Source organism: Alexandromys fortis, unplaced genomic scaffold (genome assembly GCF_014885135.2).
Source record: "Alexandromys fortis isolate MF-2015 unplaced genomic scaffold, M_Fortis_MF-2015_v1.1 scaffold_189, whole genome shotgun sequence".
Classification (NCBI taxonomy): Eukaryota; Metazoa; Chordata; class Mammalia; order Rodentia; family Cricetidae; genus Alexandromys; species Alexandromys fortis.
Genome location: NW_026068081.1, coordinates 1,730,585 through 1,750,487, shown reverse-complemented (window position 1 = coordinate 1,750,487; position 19,903 = coordinate 1,730,585). Strand labels below are relative to the sequence as shown.

Sequence of the window (19,903 nt, the reverse complement as noted above, 5' to 3'; positions counted from 1 at the left end):
AAAAAAAAAAAAAAAAAAAAAAAAAAAAAAAAAGCAAGTGATGTAAACTAGGATCTGGGATGTTTAGTTGCTGTATTGATTTCATCATTACACAGCTAAAAGCTCCTCTTCTTTCACACGGACCTAAATTCAAATCCAGGACATTTTAGAGAACGACTTCTCCAGATGTGCAACCCCACGACATTCCCTTGGCACTCCAGCTACTGGAGCTCCAGAAAAGGCACCTAGCCATCACTAACTCAGGCCTTTGGAATTTTCCACCCTTGGCTTAAAAAAAAGGTTAAAGAAAAAAATAAACAAAGTGATGTCTCTGCCCCATGGTGAACACTTTGTAGTCAAGCCGAGGGAGAGAGAGAGAGAGAGAGAGAGAGAGAGAGAGAGAGAGAGAGAGAGAGAGAGAGAGAGGCAGAAGATGGGACAGGGGAAAGTGGGATCTGCATGTGGTGGTGCCTACCTGTCCTCCTAGCATTAGGGAAGGAGAGAGGAAGGAGGGAGGGGGGGGAGAGAAGGAAATAAAGTAGGAATGTGCCCACACTAGAATAACGATATTTTGATGGGCAGTGAAGAAGGGAGGCCATGAGGAGGAGCCGAGAGGATTCAGATTTGCAGTGCAGAGAGGGGAATACGGGGACCATCAATAGGAGAGTGTGCACACGAGAAAGGGCGGGGAATGTAACTCAGTGGTGGAATGCTTTCTGCGCGCACAAGCTGCCAACACCTGAGGTGCGGGGGGGGGGGGAATGAGGAGAGAACAGGAGAGCAGTGAGCATGGAGTAGAAGTCAGAAAAGAGAAGAAAGTGGTTTAGGAGAGAAAGAAAACAGTAAAAAGGAAGTCAGTCCCAGCAGGGCTGCTCTTGCAGAGTTCCAATGGCTTAGAGGTTCCATCTCTACTTGCTGCCATTCCTGTCCAGCAGGGTTTGCTGCCTCAAGAAATACAGGTTTGGAATAGGTGTGAGAGGTTGCCAGTTGAGGCTAAGAAAAGCTAGGATGAAGGAAGAGAGGCAGGCATGCCTTGCGCCAGAGTCCTTCCACCCTTGGCTCCCAGAAGAAGTCTTGCACAGGGAGGCGTCTGCCAGTCCGTAAACTCTGACCTCTATCAGAACTGGACAGTTGGTCTTCACTTGTAATATACAATGGAGAACAAGGACTTTTGAAATCCCTCAGCTAACTGATTTGGGATCTTGAATTCTGCTGGCTGACAGCATGCAGCATCTTTAGGCTTGGCCACCTGCCTACTCCCCAAGCCATTCCTCCTACCTAGCTTTAGAGCTTCTCGCTCCTTCCTGTCTGCCTAAAACTAGGTTGCTACCCCCATTGAAGAGTACTACTATTTGAATCTCTGGACTTGTGCTCTACTGTCTTGCCCAAAGATCATTTAGTTCCCTCGGATTATTCCTCTTGCCTTCTTTCATGTCCACACCTTCGCTCTAAATAGACTTAGTCCGTTATAAAGAAACCAGCGGAAATAGAGCCTCTGCTTCTGTACAGTTCAGGCAACCGCTCTAAAAGCACGCCCCTTGGGACTTTAGCATCAGATAGTGAATGAAAGCATCCGTATTGACCAGCAGCCAATGCAGCTATCTACACCTCACAACGTATCTTTTTCGCCAGTCAGCACACTCTCCATCAATCGTGGCTTTTGACTTCCTTCTGCTATCTTCCACAGGCCAAGACGTTGCAGGTGTCTAAGGCATCAAGTCTGTCCTGAAATTCATTGATGTAGTAGACACTACCTGTAAGTCATGGAGTTCCGTGGAAGACAAGCAGAAAAGGGGAGACCTCCACAACAGAGACCAGTATATCAGGAAAACAAACCAAAAATTCAAGTCCAATACGAAGGGAAAGGACCCATAACTTAGATAAAATGCATACCGTATTAGAAGTCTTTCTAAATAAGTCCCCAATAGGGCTATAGTTAATACACCTGCATATTTAGAAATTGGTAGATTACTCTTACAGAATAGTGGACCACTTAATACAAACCCACTGAAAATACCTGAAGATTTATCATAAGTTGTCTAGAAAAAAAGAATGGAAATTATTTTCCCATGGCAAGCCCCCCCCAAAAAAAACATGGAATAGAAAAAAGTGAAGAGAGATTCTGGACATTTCATTGCTCCGGATTTTGAAACAAAATCTGTGATTTTCCTGGACCTTCTCATAAGGCTTTTCAATGCACAGCCAGATCCATTACCCGAGGACCTGTAAAAGGATTGGTTGAGCCAGGGAGAAGTACAGCCGTGGCCAACTGGAGCTGCTGTAAAAAACGGCAAGCACAACCCCCGTCTATGACAGAGTGCTCCCACAGAGCTGCAAGGCTCGACGCCACCAGACCATCATGGATATTATACTGCGCTGTGCAGCGCAAGGAGGCTGAAACCAAGTCAGCCAGGAAGCTTTTGTGGTGCGGCTCTCTCTAAAATGGCAGGGACTGAATTACGCGGGGAGAGGAAGTTTCGATTTATGTCTCAGTCAAAATCCCCGTGAAGTCAAGAAGGAACTCAGAGATTTCCCGGTCTTTTCCTCTGCCTTCTCCGACCTGTCTGCAAGGGGTTCTGTGGTTACCTTGAGAATTCAGGGGGATGTGGCTCCATCTAAGGTGACCTTCAGCCTAGGTGAAGTATCTCTTACAGAGGACATACGAGAAGTATCTTGGGACTTGCCAGCCAGTTACTCGCTGTGATGTGAAACCATCCCTTTCTCTCTTCAGCGTGTCTCCTGCACACTCGTCTACACCCCCCTCCCCGCACACCTCTATACCCCTACTGCGTTCCTCTTCTCCTTAGCCGAGAGTGGAAAATTCCATAGGCCTCAACTGGCTAAGTGCCTGTATGTGTCTGGCCAACTTGTATCCCTAAACACCTCAAGTCTGAAAGCAGTGCCCTCTATAAGAACTCCAGACTAATGGAGTCCTCTGTGGGGAAAACAATTACGTCAGGAAGAATTTCAGAAAACCTGCGAATGGAAATCACAGATGACAAACCTGTATTGCTTTCCTTCAGCGAAGATCCTTGAAAGGGATCATGCTCCTTCAGTAGGATGCTGGGAAGGCATCTGCACCTAGTTCGCTGTTCGCTAGTCTCTCCTATCCATGTCCGGTTTTCGCTTCCATCATAAAGTCAGGAACCTACCTGACCTCACCAGCTCATCAGTAGCCCACCGATTCATCAACCTAGAGCAACACTTCATGAAGCTGAAGAACCACAATGGCTCCCCAAACGTGCCTGCATCTCAGTCCCTCAAATCGGGGAATACTGACTTTCCGCTTTAAACTGGGGATGTGATGAACTTGAGGATTTTGAGACGGGAAGACCATGCTGGGTTATCCAGGTGGGACCAAAGTCCTCCCAAAGGTTCTTCTATGTGGCTTGAAGTGTTGCATAGTTGTCCAGCATGGCACATGCGAGGCCAAGCTTCCAATCACCAGTACCACGAAAACAAAGCGAGGGGCCTTACGATGAAAGAGGGCGGCCGGCTAATCAGAGGCAGAGAAGAGAGTGTGTGGATAGATGCAGAGGCAGGGGGCTGTGAGTGAAACGCGGCCTCCATTGCTCTGTTGAAGATAGACACAGGGATCATGTGCCAGAGAATGCAGGAAGCTTCTGGAAACTAAAAAAGAAGGCAACATACGGAACTCTCCTCTAGAGCTCCTGAAGGCCATGCCAACTTCCCAAACCTTGGTTTCATCCCAGTGAATCTTGTGTCAGACTTGTGACCTCCCGAACTATAAAAAGTCTGTGCTCTTCCTAAGACTAGAGAGGTCATCAATCCAGTGGCAAACCAAATACTACGCAGCGGCTCTCAACTTGTGGGTCACAACCCTCTGAGGGTCCCATAGCAGATATCCTGCCGATCAGATATTTGATTCATAACAGTAGCATAGTGACGATTATGAAGTAGCAACAAAGTAAGTTTATGGCTGGGGGGCTCATCACAACAGGAGGAACTATATTAAAGGGTTTCAGCTTTGGGAAGGTTGAGAAGCACAGTGCCAAAGGAAGGTAGCAATAAAATGAACGTAGAGCTACAATGACTCTGAATGCTATTCTGCTATACTCATTGGTAAGCGCTGTGCTCAGCCCTCCACACAGGAGCTTCCCCTGCATTAGAAACAGTAAGGGTGGTAGGAACAAACACAGACACCCACAGCCAGACAACAGGCACAGGGACAGACCTTGGAACACTCCGTCCTAACTGGGCTGCCTCCAACAACTTCCTCCCCTCAGGGCTCCGCCAGAGGGGATGGAGGACACAGAGGAACTGCGGCCTTCAGACACAACAATGGACACCCAGAGCCTGGGGCAGCGTGCACAGGGCCTGCACAGCTGCAAGGCCGATGGGAAGCCAGCCCTGGGAGGGGAAGTAGACACAAGCCCCTGTCCCTAACTCAGAAGCTATCTCCTATGGACAACCACTCGCAAAGAAAAAATTTGTTTTCATCAACAGTCTCTTTGGGCATACAAACCACACTTAAGGGCAGGCCTCATGCCAAGCAATTTGATGCCTAACTCAAAACTCAATGGTATTTTTGTTTTGTTTGTTTTTGTTTGAGACAGGGTTTCTCTGTAGCTTTGGAGCCTGTCCTGGAACTAGCTCTTGTAGACCAGGCTGGCTTCGAACTCACGGAGATCTGCTTGCTTCTGCTTCCTGAGTGCTGGGATTAAAGGTGTGCGCCTCCACCTCCCAGCTTCAGTGGTATTTTTGGAGATTTTTTTGTCTCATAATACTTTGTCTGGGGATTTTCTTTTTTACCTTATAGATCTTTTGCTTACATATTATGGTTTCTGGTTTTGTATTTTTATGGACTTTCTGTGTATGTCAATGGGTGTGTGTCTGCATCTATGAGTTTCTTATGTACTTTTTCTTTGGCTCTTTCTTTCCTGTTTGTTTGTATTGCCATATTCTGCTTTGATTTATTATTATTATTATTATTGTCATCATCATCATCATAGGCTTGTTTTTCTAATGAGAGAAAGAAAGAATATGGATTTGGGATTTGGGTGGGTGGGAAAGTAGGAAGGATGTGGGAGGAGTTAGGAAAGGAAACCTCAATCAGCATATATTGCATGACAAAATTTATTTTCAAAATAAATAAATTTATTATAAATAAGATGAGCACTGGTGACACACACCTTCAATCCCAGAACTCTGGAGGCAGAGACAGGAGGATCTCAGTGAGGTTGGGGGCAGCCTGGTCTACAGAGCGAGTTCCAGGACAGCCCCAGGGTGGCTACACAGAGAAACCCTGTCTCAGGAAAACAAACAAACAAACAATAAATAAATAAATAAAAATTCTGTACTTTGAAGACACTAACTTTGTGACAATATACTAAAGCAGAAATGGGAGACTGATCCACCATGTGGACTACTGTCTAGCTCTCAATAAGGCCCATCTGCTGGACCCCCTCCCCTGGTCACTCAGCCTCCTCTGAGTTGGCTAAGTAGCTCCTCCCTCCCTCAGCACACGGTCCGTTCCACTGTACAGAGTTCAAGTACAGAGCTATGGCTGCGCAGCATCCTGCTCAGGAGACCTAGCAGTATGACAAGAAGTCACTTGTAGAGGAACATCATGGTAACCTGCCAGGAAACCAAGTAGGGGATCAGATATGGGTGGGTAAGGGGACCGGGTTAGGGACAGAGGAACTGGAAATTTGGTACGGGGTAGATGACCTGTTCAATGTATGGCAGTTTGTTGGCTTCATATCTGGCAACACACACACACACACAAGGTAGACAAAAAGTAACACCAGAACCCAACAACTAGATTACTAGAAGTTAATTTTAAAGACAGGGTAGATGTTGGGTCTGGCAGCACAGATCTGTCACCCCAGCTGCTCAAAAGGCTAACAGCAGGAAGGCCGCTAGTTCAAGATGAGCCTGGACTAAAGAATGAGTTCAAGGCCAGCCTGGGCAACTTATCAAGATCCTGCCTAAAACTTAAAGGTAAAGCTAGAGCTGGGGAGTCCAGTGGGGGAACACTTCCCTAGAATACCCTGGGTCCTAGATTCAGTCATTAGTACCAGCCAAATAAATGACTTTTAAAATAGAGCTGGCTGTGACAGTGTCTACCTGGAACCTCTGCACTTGGAGGCTGAGGCAAAGGATTAAAAATTCAAGGTCGCTTTAGCTACTACGAGTTTGAGACTAGGGTCAGCGAGATGGCTCAGAGTTAAAAGAATTGCTGCAAGCCTGATGATCTAATTTCAACCCCTGAGATCTGCAAGATAGACGGAGGTTGTCCTCTGACCGCTATGAGCACTGTAGAACGGGTATGCACTCTCTCTGTGTCTCTGTCTCTGTCTCTGTCTCTGTCTCTCTCTCTGTCTCTGTCTCTCTCTCTCTCTCTCACACACACACACACACACACACACACACCTTTGTTTTGTTTTTGAGACAAAGCCTCACTGTTCAGTCCTGGCTATCCTGGAACTCACTCTGCAGACCAGATTGGCCTCAAACTCATAAAGATCTACCCACCTCTGCCTTCTGAATACTGGGATTAAAGGTGTGCGCCACCACCACCTGATGATCATATTTTCTTTTTAAGTTTGAGGTCAGCCTAGGCTACATGAGACCCTGTCTCCAAGTGAATGGCTGGAGAAATAAATAGAAGCAAATAAATAAATACACACAAACATACAGGGTACAACCAGCTGCTTAGACAACTTGAAACCTAGGACCTGAACACAGAATGTGAGAAACTCTTGATGCTTCCAGTATTGGAGCAAGACTGGACTCTAAGTAGAGAAAGAAAGGAGGGCGAGAAACAAGGAGAAAGCTCGTGTAGGTATAGATTAGAAAATTTATTGAATTCACGTTGGCAACACTTTGGCGCTACTAGTTAGAATTCTGACGAAGTATTTGGAAGGGACAGACTGTGGCCAACATCCTCTGTGAGCAGTCGGGTCAGTCACTAGAAGTGATAGAACAAGTCTCCTGGGGGCAAGTTTGAAAGGAGAGAGTGTGTCATAAGCTCTCCAATGGGCCCAAATGAGAACCACTGGCCCCTGTGAGATCTTAAAGAACAATTCAGTGCAGTTTACACAACAGTTGATGCCGAGTCTCCATGGATGTCAGCCATTTCTTGATAGTCAGATAGACACCTCAGAAGGTGGCATTCCTTCCTTCAGGTCTCTAGGTAGTCATTTGGCGCACTGGGAACTCGCTAGTCTGTGAAAAGAAACTGGTCGTGCCAACAGAAGTACACCATGTGTTCGGGAACACTGTGACAACAGGCCTTGTAAGGTATAAAGCTGGCCATTTCTCAAGGGAGAAAACTAAACTACTAACAGAAAAGGCATGGAAAGAAATATATATTATGTTATTTTCGGATAGTGGTAACCTAAAAGGTGTTCCATGAAAACGATCCCAGGTACCTTTGCAGGGATAAAGTTCTAGAGTGTTCTTTTTCTGTATATTTATTCAAACAGTAAAGAAATGAAGAACAGCAAATTAAAAGCAGTTCACCAAATTTCAAAAATTAATCTTGCCCTTAAGTTCTACCTTCCCACTAAAGAAAGCAAGCTTGGTTGGAAATAAATATGGCTTCCCATAAACCATCAGCAAGCCACACAAGAAAAGTTTCTTTCCTCTGCTTGCTTGTGTAATCCGGTAGGCACGCCACGGGTGCTTTTTCACATGGCTGCACAGAGAAACCTGGAGTTCATTACCTGCCCAGTCACTTGGAAATGACAGACGGCCTGTGGCTGTCTCACCAGAAACCAGGCCTCTGTTTCTCCATTTAGAGTGATGACAACATGGAATGTGTTTAGCAGTGACCCGTAACCTCATGACATCACAGACATGACAGTCTTTTGAGTGCTTCTTAAAACTGGAGCCCTAATGGGGCTGAAGCAATCACTCAGCACTTAAGAGCGCTGGCTGCTCCTCTAGGGGACCTGGGTTCGAGTCCCAGCAACCACATAGTGGTTCACAACTGTCCATAACTCCAGTTCCAGGGTACATGCATGCGTGTGTAGGCAAAATATCCATACACATAAAATCAAATCAGTCCTTTTAATGAGGCTATGGAAATATAAGGCGATCATCGGAAAAACATTCCATGCAAAGGAACTTGCTGGACTTCTGTCATAATGCACTGAAATGCTTCAGATAAAGATACTCTGTCCAGGGACTTCAAAATATCTCCAGCTGTATCGTCCCCAGTAAAATCTGGCCAGTCACTAGAGAAAACAATACGGCGGGGACACGGAAGACCCTAAACATCTCCTCCGAACCCTTTTCACCACCTTGAAACATTTACGGTCCAACAGGAGCTGTCAGGAAAGCAGGAAGAAACCTCCTGGCGATGATAAACTCCATGGGCAATAAAAACTCAAGTAGCCAAGAATCACAGGAATTCATTCAGAGCAAAAGTTAGGTGTGATTGTGCAAGGTTGTGGACGAACAATAGAGAAACCACGTGGAGCTCGAATGATTGCCGTGTTTTCCAGGCTGACTTGACCGGGAAGCTGGATACGCCCCCCCCCCCCTTAACAAAGCCAGCCTGCTATTACTAAACCTGACTAGCAGACTAGGACAGGACATTGGGGTGATGGCTGGAGCTCAGAGGGGGCACGCGAGTTTAGCATCTGTGAGGCCCTTTCTATCTCCGACACCACAGAAAAGGACATAAAGCCTGGGATGACGCGAGAAGCAACAAGGCACGCTTTGTGTGAATCTGTGCGTATGGGCATACGCACAGGTGTATACAGGGAGGTGAGAATGCGCATGCGTACACATACATATGGAGGCCAAAGAACAGGCAGGGTTGTGGTTTCTCAGGTTCATTTTCATAGTCTGTCTTTTCCTCCCTCCCTCCGTCCCTCCCTTCCTCCCTCCCTCTCAACTGTGTCTCCCTGGCCTAGAGCTCACTAAGTAGGCCCTGAACCACCTGTCTCTACCTCCCTGGAACTGTCGAGACAAGGGTGCACCACCACACCTGACTTTTCTCCCGTGGGTTCTGTGGATCAAGGTCATGTCCTCATCTAAGCATGTTACTGACCAAGCTATCTCCCCCGACAAAACACTCATGCAGATCATATGTTCTCACTGATGTGTCCTGCATGCATTGGCCTAATGTCAGCCTGCCAGCAAGCAGTTGGGCTGAACTCTGAGCACATCTGTGGTGTGCTCCCAAAACTCGGGCTCTCACCCTGAGCTCTAACAATCATGGGCTTAGAGGCAGTAGCAGCTTAGCAAGACGATGGTCCCTTTGCCCCACTCCAGTCTCTAGGCTCAGGAAGCCTCCGGGGTGGGGCTGTGCATAGAATCAAAACGGCATCTGGCTCCAGGCTGATACAAATAGCAGACCAATATTAGCCTGGAATTCTTCCGCCCTCCTGGCAAAATCTATAGGAAATTATGAGCTCTAAATCCCAAGGAGAAATTTATTCTAAAAGGACCCTTAAGATTTACAAAGCATAAAACTAAACAAAAACCATAAGAAAGGAGGAACTGCTTGAGCTCCCTCCCTCCCGTGGTTTCCGGTTTCAGTGGTAAATAAAATTTAGAGACTATGAATACATTTTTCAGCATATCTTCTTGATGATTCTGTATCTCAGGAGGGAAAAAAAATCCGGCAGGTGAATCAATCCTCTGTAATAAGTTGCAACACTAAATGTACTCCGTAGGTTGTCTGTGTGTGTGTGTCTGTCTGTCTGTCTGTCTGTGCGCAATAATTAAAGAAGAGGTAAAGAATTTGGGGAAAAATGGGAGGAGTTGGAGAGTTAAGAGGCACTGCTCAAGTATGAAGTTCTCAAAACGACTTCAAAGTTAAATATTTTTTAAGAGTAAGAGTAGGGCAGCAAGATGGCTCAGCAGGTTAAGCAAACTACACCAAAGCCTGCTGACCTGAGTTCAATCCCAGAAACTCACACGGTAGAAGGAAAGAAACAACTCCAGCAAGCTATCTGACCTTCACAGACACATCATGTGTGCATGCGCACACACACAGCGCAATAACTATTTTAAGATGTTAAATTCATGAATTTAAAAGCAGGTGTGTGGATTTTTGCGTGGTAACAACCACTGTGTGGGGCCACAGAGGTCAAGCCAGGGAATGCCAAGGTGAGCTCGGCAAATTTCTCACCATTACAAGTCACTGCTAACTCTTACTGTTAACTCTTTCCCAGAAAGCATAGGGGAAGGGAACTCTACAGACAATGCCACAGAGATTAACAGTGGTCATTAGTAAAAAGCCTCTTTGGCCTTGTTAAGACCAGAAGGGACTACTACTAAGGTCTTAACAAATCACAAAGCACTGGTGAGGAGGACAAGGAGGACAGGATGAACCAAGTGAAACTAGAAGGCATTACCATAGCCATGGCATCCTCACTGCTTTCTTTCTTCTCTACATCAGTTATTCCTGGGTATCCTATCTTCATGTCTGAATCGGGAGTCCCTTAAGGGGAGACTAGTACATTAGCCTCCCTGGGCACCCAGAAAAATATGACTAGTTCCTTGTTCCCATGATCTGCTAAAGCCAACTACTAAAACAAGCTCTCACAACCCCACCATTGTGTGTGTGTGTGTGTGTGTGTTGGGTGTGTGTGTGTGTGTGTGTGTGTGTGTGTACTTCTACTATCATTTTAATGGGAAGTCTAGAGCTAGCCTCCAGGTTATTCTTCCCCACCCTGCCTTCTCTTTCCTAATCACCCCCAGAGGGGCAAGCCTCTTCCACCAGCTAATCACACCTACAATCTCATCTCTGTCCCTGAGCCCTGGTCCTTTCCTGGCTATTCCTCCCTTTCCTGATTCCACTTGGAACACTTTCCTCTCTGCCCTCAAGATCCCCAGGCTTCTGCCAAAACACAACTCTCCTTGCTCAGTCTCCCCTTAGAATGTTCTCACCAAACCTGGCCTTGCCCTCACAGTTTTCTCAAACAGAGCTTGCTCGTTTTCTCTGCCCTTCCTCCATCACCTTCCTTCTGCTCCCCCCAGCTGTAAAAACCTCAACTTTAGCTTGACTCCACCTCTCTCTTCCTCCCCTTTGTTTTCCTTCCCCCCCTTGCTCCCACTCCCCCTTCAACAATCACCTAATGCTATAGATGTTATCACTGAACTGTCTCTATCTCCATCCTCACTGCCTCAGCTAAAGCCTTTGTTGGTTAAACCCACTGTTATCACTCTCCTGGACTCGATATTTTCACGAGTCTCCTGCCTCCGGGCTCTTCTCCCAAGATACACAAAATGTAAACTGTCTGCCTACTGCATTCCAGGCGCCATGTGATGGACTCAGACCCAGAATAAGTAGGGAACATTCTGTGGCAGACACTGAGGCATTCCCCCTCCCAACCTTCTCTTTATTTATTTTTCAATTTGTCTTAGTTTTCTTTTTTAGTACTTTGAGGGTTTCATATAATGTTCTTTGACCGTGTTCATCCCCTCCCCCAACTCTTCCCAGATCTATACTCCTGTCCCTACTTACTCAACTTTGTGTCCTTTTTACTTTAAACCCTTTAAGACCACTTTGGGCTGCCCAGATGTTCTTGAATGTGTGGTCTTCCACTGGAACGTGGTCAACTTACCAGGAAAACTGCCTCTCCCTCAACCTTCATTTTAAAACCCTATGAACCACGTGTATACGCCAGCCATTTTCATACATTATTGCTTTACTCCTCACAAGGGAGCTACTTTTGTCTGTCCCCATTTCACAGACAAGGTTACCTGCCTTCATTCACAATGCAAGTGGCAACAGTAGGCAGACTTGGGACCAGGCCCCACGCCTCCCTCTAGTCCTGGTGTTCTGCCGCTGCTATTCAGGAGGACATTGAACACTTGGATCAGAGTCAAACAGAATGACCACGATATGAAGAATCGTGAAACCAAGTCGTGTGGGCAATGAAGGAAAGCAATGAAGGCTCTCCGGCCTTGAGAAGAGTGCAGTTTCAAATGGCATAGTGGTGGTCCCCACATGTCAAAGGTTGTCGTGTGAAAGAGGAAGCAAACATTCCACGTTGCTCCAAACAGTGGAGTTTGGTGCAGACCAGGAAAGAACTCAGAAGAGTGAGTTTCGGCTTAAGTTTTCCAACACAGCCTTCTAACGTGAAGAGGGGGCTCAGGAGAACCCAAACAAGCCTTTGTCAGAGATGTATCTAAGGGACATTCTTGCCTTGAAGAGATGGGTGGCCTAGATTAGCATTTCTGGGTGCATCAGAATCACCGGGAGGGGACCTAAAGGAATATGAACGTGCGGTCCCACCCTTGCCACAGGACAAACAGAACTGGATAGGGTGAAGATGGTTATTTCAAGAATCCAAAGAAGGAAAAGAGTCTGTGTCAAGGTTCCCTGGCCTTAACAGAAGAAATATGGATGGGCCATCAACATAGGAGACTCTCTTTATTCGGTTTCGACAGTAATCAAAGATATACACAAATTAAGAGTTTAACAGATTACCAAGCTGAAGAGCCTTAAGCAGCGTCAACATGGGAGCAGAGAAATGTAGGCTCACGGGATATGGCGGGAGAAGCTGGAGCAACTTTCTGCAGTGTCTTTTACAGCGCGGTTTGGTTTGGTTTGGTTTGGTTCAGCTTATTTACCAGGCATTGTTTATGGTGCTAAAGATGGACCTCAAGACCTGGCATCCCCACACCTAAGAGAAATTTTCAACCCTAAAAATGCATATGGACTTTGAACAGGCAATTTGATAGCCAGAAATTTAATCTATGGGCAAAATCTAGCACATTTGAAACGATCCTCTCTAAGATGTCTGGCCCAGTGCTAACCGACTGTAGTGATGGAAATGCTATGTTTAGCACTGTCTAATATGGTTAGTCAAATGTGAATGTGGCTACTAAGAAGCTGTGTCAAGGGCAATTTAGGAATTGATTTTTTATTTTTTTATTTTTATTTGTTTATTATTATTATTTTTGTTTTTTCCAGAAAGGGTTTTTCTGTGTGTTAGCCCTGGCTGGCCTGGAACTCTCTCTGTACCAGGCTGACCTCGAATTCACAGAGATCCGCCTGCGTCTGCCTCGTGAGTGCTGGGATTAAAGGCGTGCGCCACCACGGCCCAGTTACATTTAAATGTGTCAGGCAGAGTAGCACACACCTGTCATCCCAGGAGGGTAAGGCACAAGGATTAAAATTAAAAGCCCAGCCTTGCCTACACAGAAAGACACTATCAAAAAAAAAAAAAAAAAAAAGAAGTCAAAATCTAAAGGTATCTAAGACAGTGGAGGACAGCTCATGATTATGGCTGCAGAAGACTAGAAAGCACCGGGCCAGGGAGCTAGCTGTGCAGGTGAACGTGCCTGCAGAGGAAGCATGATGACCTATCCCTGGACCGCACACAGGAGAAGCCAGGTGCAGGGGCCTTCACCTGTCATTCCAGCACTCCCACTGAGAGATCGAGGCTGAGACAAGGGAATTGCCTAGAAGCTCCTGGGCCAGCTAGCCTGGAGTGTACAGCTCAGCAAAAACAAAAGAGGCCCTCCCTTAACAGAGCAGGAAAAAAGCAACTCCTGAAAACTGGCCTCTGACCCCACCCCACGCAGGCACTGTGATGCAAATACCCGTATGCACGTGCATGCACAATACACACACTCCAATAAAATTAAATCTAAAATCGATTTATCTACGAAAAACCCCTAATATAATTGTTGGCAATCTTATTAAGCATGCTTTAGGGGATGTTGATGGACATGAGCGAATGTTAATAAGCTAGGGGTAAAGGAATAGTTATTTAGGGACAGGTGAGATGGCTCAGCGTAGCCACATGATAACAAAACTGAAAATTCATATATAGAAGTAAAATACATACAGCAGACTATTAACAGAGTTCCTTCTGAGCAACGAGATGGTGACGCTTCAATCTTTTTCTTTTCAAATTTTTCTGTAATGACTATGCATGTTCAAGTGGAAAAGCAATAAAAGTTTAAGGAAAGATTGCTGATGATCAGGACAGGGAAAGACTCAACCCGCAGAATGGGTTGGACACGTCAAGCTTAGACACCAAATGCCAGCCCTGGGGGGGGGGACAGCGAAGTGTACGAACGCTTGCTGGGCAAGTAGGAGGACCTGGGTTTGGATTTCCCAGCACCACGTCAAAAAGCCAGGTGTGGCCGTGGGCATAGTAGGTGGGAACAGGGTGCAGAGACAGGAAGGCAGATCAGTCTGGCCAAAGAATGGCCAGTTCCAGTCAGTGAGAGACCTGGATTCGAGGGAATTAAGGGACAAGGGACAAGTCCCCTCTCGAACAGGGCGTTCAAGTTCTCTGGTTTCTGCATGGGTGCACAGAGGTGAGAACGCCTGCGTACCCATGCATCCACACGCACACCAAAAAGAGCAGGGAGATTCTATCAGTTGCTCCAGTGAGGGCTTAGTGAGGTGACCCCTCTGGTTTTATAATAAACTGAGTTGGTGTTTTGAACAAACCTTAGAGGAATGGGTCTCCCAGAACCCTTCCAACCAAGAGAAGCTACCGGAAAGCAGAATGAGAAGGGATGCGGTCAGGAGCTAAGGGTATAGCTCACCTCTCTCACTCTCAGCTCAGTGGGAGCTGAGCTAAGGCCTAGAACTGGAAAGGCATGCTCAAGAAGCCAAAATTGAGGCCAGGTATATAAAACCCTAGCATCCAGGAAGCTGAGGCAGGAGCATCATGACTTAAAGTCTTGAGAAACAAGCAAACACCCAAGCAGGACTAGGAGTGTGGCCAGCCGGTAGAATAATGCCTAGCCTGATCCAGGGTCCTGACTTCTGTCTCCATCATCTAAGGGGGAAAGCCCGAGTTGAAATAGACTTTATTTCACAGTGGAAGCTGTCCCGCCCTTGCAGATGCAGCTGTGAGTTTTGTCCTAATCACCCCCCTCCCTCCCCGGGAAGAGGGAACAGAGAAGCTGCTGGGTTTCTCAGGGCTTGCCTAAAGGCAAGCATGACAACCATTCTGCTCAAAGGTAGTGCTGAGTGGCAGGGTGGAGGAGTCAACAGCTGCCGACCCTTGTCAGTCTTTCTCAACTCTGGAGAGCTCCTCTCCCGAAATCCCTTGATACCAGTCAAAGGACCTGCCCAAATTCCCTTGCCTCAAGGGGCTACGACTGGTAATATCTAACAACCTTTTGCTGAAGGTAAGTAGCAAGCACCATTTAAACACCTCCTAAGGGATATAGCAGGTTTCTGGAATGTCTTTGGTCCCTTCCAGGCACCACGGACTAGAACCTGAAGTATAACAAAAAGACAATTGGAACACGGCACATTAAACATGCATGTATGTGACCATTGTCCAATAGCCCCAGTGCTCACTGGCGGGATATCGTGACGCTCCTCCCAAAGCTCTCTTGAGAGATCCTGGTCAATGGCAATTCAGTAATTATCCCTTTCCCTGATTTAAAATTGACCTTCATAAAAATGCTGAACTCACAGGAACATGCGGCCATGAAACAGTCTCTCTTTCTCTGCCTGTTTCACTACATAGTTAATAGATTCATGGAAGTACTAATAATGGCATGCTATATATAGCCAAGGCCCAAGCCTTCTGAATTTTTTGAACAGTGAGCAAAACTCAATGATGTTATGGACATGCCAACAAGGGTGTAACTGTAAAAGAGAAAAAAAAAACTAAACAGGAAATAGTGTATATTTGTTCAGCTTGGTAGGGCTTCCAAGTTCTATCGAGACTTCCATGAGAGGAAAGCATGACCCGCTGTGCTAATGACTCGAACTTATGCTGAAACCCTGCCGCTGTCTTGGGTTTAGGGCAGCAAGTGTAAATCCCACCTCAGCTGTCTCTCAATAAACACTTGGGGCTTACAGCAGAACTGAACCAAGAGTTGACAGCAGCTGCAACATGGCCGTTTGCCTCTCCCATCACCCATGGTTTTCCTATCTCTGGCTAACAGTTCTGTGAAGTAAAAAAAAAAAAAAAAAAAAAAAAAAAGAAATACAGGAAGAGAAGGAATAGATGAGCGGGCGCGGATTATTTAAAGCTATTTCTTAATTAATAAAGAGCACTATTGAGAACCCTAGGAAACCGTAAGACTGATTAGTATCTTACACACACACACACACACACCCTAAGCTGGAACTAATGAAAATAAGTGAAGAACGGGTCATGTTTATTCATTTATAACAATGAAGCGTCTAATACCAGGCCTTGCACAGAATAATGGCTCAGTCGATGTTGATCTACATCACTAGAAACTGCTCTCCCAAGTCCCCAAATCTTAATACAAAACACATCCTACAGAAATGAATAGATCGCACCCCTCTACACCCCCTGACATAAAAGTGAGGCCGGCTGACCAGGAAACTCTGGCCCCTGGCTGTAGCAACAAGAAGAGTCTTTCTCTGTTATAGAATTACTCCCCCCAGCTTTGTCAAGAACGGCGAAACCACTGCACCTGGGCTGCACAAAAACTGTTGGAGGCACACGTCCCTAATCCTAGTACTCAGTAAGCTGAAGCAGGACGACTACCACCAAGCTCAAGGCCAGACTTCCAGGCCAGCCTGGGCTACAGTCGGGACACCCACCCTGTCTCAAAACTGAAATTCTTTTTAAAGCCTAAAACCTGGGAAAGAATGTTAACTTTCTACTGTTGCAGGAAGCTGGTCAAATGCTGGTCAAATCCCAGCAGAGGTTGCTTGTGTCCCATTTATTCTCTTGCTACCATCTGTCCATCTGCCCTCTCCTTTCACGTACTGTGGTCTGTGACCAGACTCCACTGCTCCGGGAAGGTTTTCTTTCTTTACGATTTTAAAAAACCCATCCTTGTGCTAGGCTGTCTGGATCATTTGCTAATAAGCTTCGGAGAAGATGGCCCGGTAGAAATAAATGCCTTGCACACAGCTTGTGGTCCTCTCTAACTGGCTGTGATGACAAGTGAGGGTCTCATCTGACCTCAACAGGTTCTTGCTCCAAAATCCGAGGGAAATATACAATAAGCCAAATCCATTAAAACAACATTAAAGGTCTGGGTTTAGCTTCACCAAACAGCAGGATTAAACTTCAAGGGTCCAGCCACGACAAAGAGGTTTCTTTAAAGTCACTTGGCTCTGCACAGTTGCAGCTATGAGAAATCCGATTTTTATCTCAAAGGTACATATTTTACCTTTGATCCTCCTCCAGAACTGCCACTAATGTCAACTTTCCCCACTGCTAGGATCAGGCCCCTTGCCTTGCTTTAATGTTGGTTTTATTGCTGATTCTACAAGATCAACATAAAAAATTACAAGGGAAAGCTGCGAGGTTCCCTTCCCAGGATAAGTTGTGCTAACAAAAAAGCCCTCTCTTAACTGGAGAGATTTAAAACACAGCAAATAACACAAAATAATATAGGAGTGGAATGAGACAAAAGCCAGCAAATCTCCCGCAAAACGGAGTAACAAAACGCCCGCTAATGAACCAGTCCACAGCTTCTTTAAAAGGTTTTATCCCTAGTCCAAAAAAAAAAAAAAATGGCAATGAGGGTCTTTAAAATCGAAGGAGCAAGTGCCCTTTTACCACCCACGGCTTCCCTCCAGATTTAGACAATCTGAACAGGGCTGAGGGTGTGCTGGATGGGTTCCCAGGGGGGTCAGAATGCGCTCCAATCCCCATCCCCCAGCCCTGCCCGCCGCCAAGACAACCCCAGTCCTCTGCGGTAGGCGTCTGGTTCTAGGTTCTTCATCCTAACACAGGCCCACCCCACCTTTCCCCCATCCTCTTGCCTCCAAGCTCTTGCAAGTCTCAGGGACTATCCTCTCTCAGAGGCGATCGACCCAAAGCCCACTCAGGCGCAGAACCCCGTTGTTTCTAATCCCCTCCCTCTGTCTTTGGGCAGTACCCCTGAATATCCACCACCGCCCTCCCTCTCCCCAGTAGCAGGAGGAAGTCACTGTGCTTCCTCTGTCCACACCACCCGCCAGGGCTCGGGCGCCCCGGGCTTTTTGGGTGGGGTTGTGTGTGTGTGCGAGTGTGTGTGTGTGTGTGTGTGTGTTCAATGTGTATCCGCACTCGAGTGCGTCTGTGCAAGAGGTTCATCGCATCCTTCCGCCTAGGCTGCCCCAGGTGCCCTCCCAAGAGGATCCAGATCTCCTCGTGTCCTCGCCCCCAGCTCTTTGTGCGGGGTCCGGGGGAGTGGGAGGTGCGCTCTGCATCTCTGAGCCGCCCCCGCCCAGGGTGGGAACCCGCGCTCCATCCGCAGCTGTCTGCGACCCGCTTTTCTCTCCAGCTTCAAGCCCGGCGCATGCTGGTGGGACAACCAGAGCGCTGTCCCCTGGAGCCGGGGACTCCCACCCCAAGGCAGCCAGTCGCCAGAGAGAAAACTTAACTAGAACACACAGAGAGAAAGAGAGTTCTTAGTGCACCGGGCTGCCGCCCAGGCGTCCATCCGGCCCGCCGTCCCCAGCGCGCGCGCGGGAAGCCACCGCGCCGCTCTCGGCACGAGCGCGTGTCCCCCCCCCACCCACGCCCCACACACGGACTCCCCGTCGCTCAGCCACTTACCAACACCACGGATCCCCGCACGGCCTCCGACACGCTCTGGCGGAGCTCGGCTGCCGTGCCGGGCTTGCTCAGCCGCTTGGTGAATTTGCGCACTTCGGCCATGGCAGTGGCGGCGGGCAGGTCTTGGCGGGCGCGCTCAGTGCCCCGGGCCCGGGCGGCCGCGGCCGCTGCTGCTGCCTGTGCCGCTGCTTGTGTTTACACGCCGGCCGGCCGGCCACATCTCAGCTCGCCTCGCCGCCCCGCGCCCAGCTCCCGCGGCTCCTCCTCCCGCGCACCGCTCCTCCCTCTTTCCCTCCTTTTCTCTCAAGCTTTTGCTAGCTCAACCCGCGGCTCCCTCGGCCCCTCCCGGGGCCCCGCCGGAGGAGCCACCAGCCTAAGAAGGAGGGTGTGTCTGCTGGAGGGGGAGGGAGTACTGGAGGTGGGGGCGAGGGTCACGCGGGAAGAGGGGGGAAGTGGCAAGCACCCGGGCTCCGCCCGCAGCTGATGTTGCTGGTGCAGCCGCATCCGGGAGGCGAGATGAGGCTGCTTCTTTTTCTTGTGTATGGGGCGGGAGGGGGTCAGAGGTGGGTGATGAAATGTCTCCAAGACTAGGGTGTGCCATGCCCCAAAGCTCCTCTGGCTCCCTAAAGACTGCAGGACCAGCGAATGGGTGGGAGAAGTCTCCCTTGCTCCCACCCAGCAAGCCCCTAGGTCCCAGGCGGCTAGAGGCTGGGAAACAACATGGAGCTGCGTGCCGCCTATTGTGTATGCAGCCTGCTTGGGTCTCGCCTATGTCAAAGGAAGGAAGAGCAGGTTTGCTGCAAGACAGACTTGCCTGGGTCCCACACCCAACACACTTCATTCCATTGCCCAGGCATCCACCTCACAGGGCAACTCCAAGGAGGGAACAGGCTTCTGAAAATGTGACTTGCCCAGGCAGGGAGAGCTGGGTGGTGGGGGGTACCAGAGTCTGTGGCAGGTTCTGGAGTGAGTCCACCAGAAATGGGTGGCCCTGGTGCTGGGAAGGCCATGGCCTTGGCTTTGGAGAACCTATCAATTTTCAGCTTTTACATGTGTCCTGCAACCGCCTCGCCCTTGCCTTAGCTTCTCTCCAGCTTCTAAAACATTGTTTTTCCAAAGAATCAAAGATCATCTGACTAGGTGTAAAGTGTGCATACTTAAAACACGAACAAGAAGAATCTTGGAGAGCTAGTGACCCTGCCAAGACTTAACTCTGAAATGAAAGGGCCCATTTCATTTTTTAAAAGTTTGAAAATGGTCCATCACCAGGGACCCGAGCTGCCCATCTGAGAGGATTCTCACCAGGTCCCAAATGGCACTGTCCACACTTCTCCTGCCTTCAAAGAGCAGACAGTCACATCTACAGAAGGATTTTGTTATAGAAACAAGGGCATAGGAATGAACTCCATTAACCCAGAAAAGACTTTGCAGAAAGCCCATTCAGCCATTTTCACATGGGTCCTCATTAAAGCACAGACGAA

At 47.8% G+C, this 19,903-nt stretch overlaps 1 protein-coding gene across 2 annotated transcripts in view; it reads right to left on the bottom strand.

Annotated features, from left to right (window-relative positions):
- Window positions 1–18,759, bottom strand: part of Dock11 (dedicator of cytokinesis 11) — a 195,480-nt gene extending 176,721 nt beyond the window's left edge. Inside the window, exon 1 of one of the 2 annotated variants that reach the window (XM_050121924.1) lies at window positions 18,423–18,759. In XM_050121924.1, coding sequence (XP_049977881.1) covers window positions 18,423–18,524 — 102 coding nt within the window. In that variant the 5' untranslated portion in view covers window positions 18,525–18,759. The remainder of the gene's footprint in view (window positions 1–18,422) is intronic. The other variant, XM_050121926.1, reaches the window with a different exon arrangement.
- Between the last annotated feature and the right edge of the window lie 1,144 nt (window positions 18,760–19,903).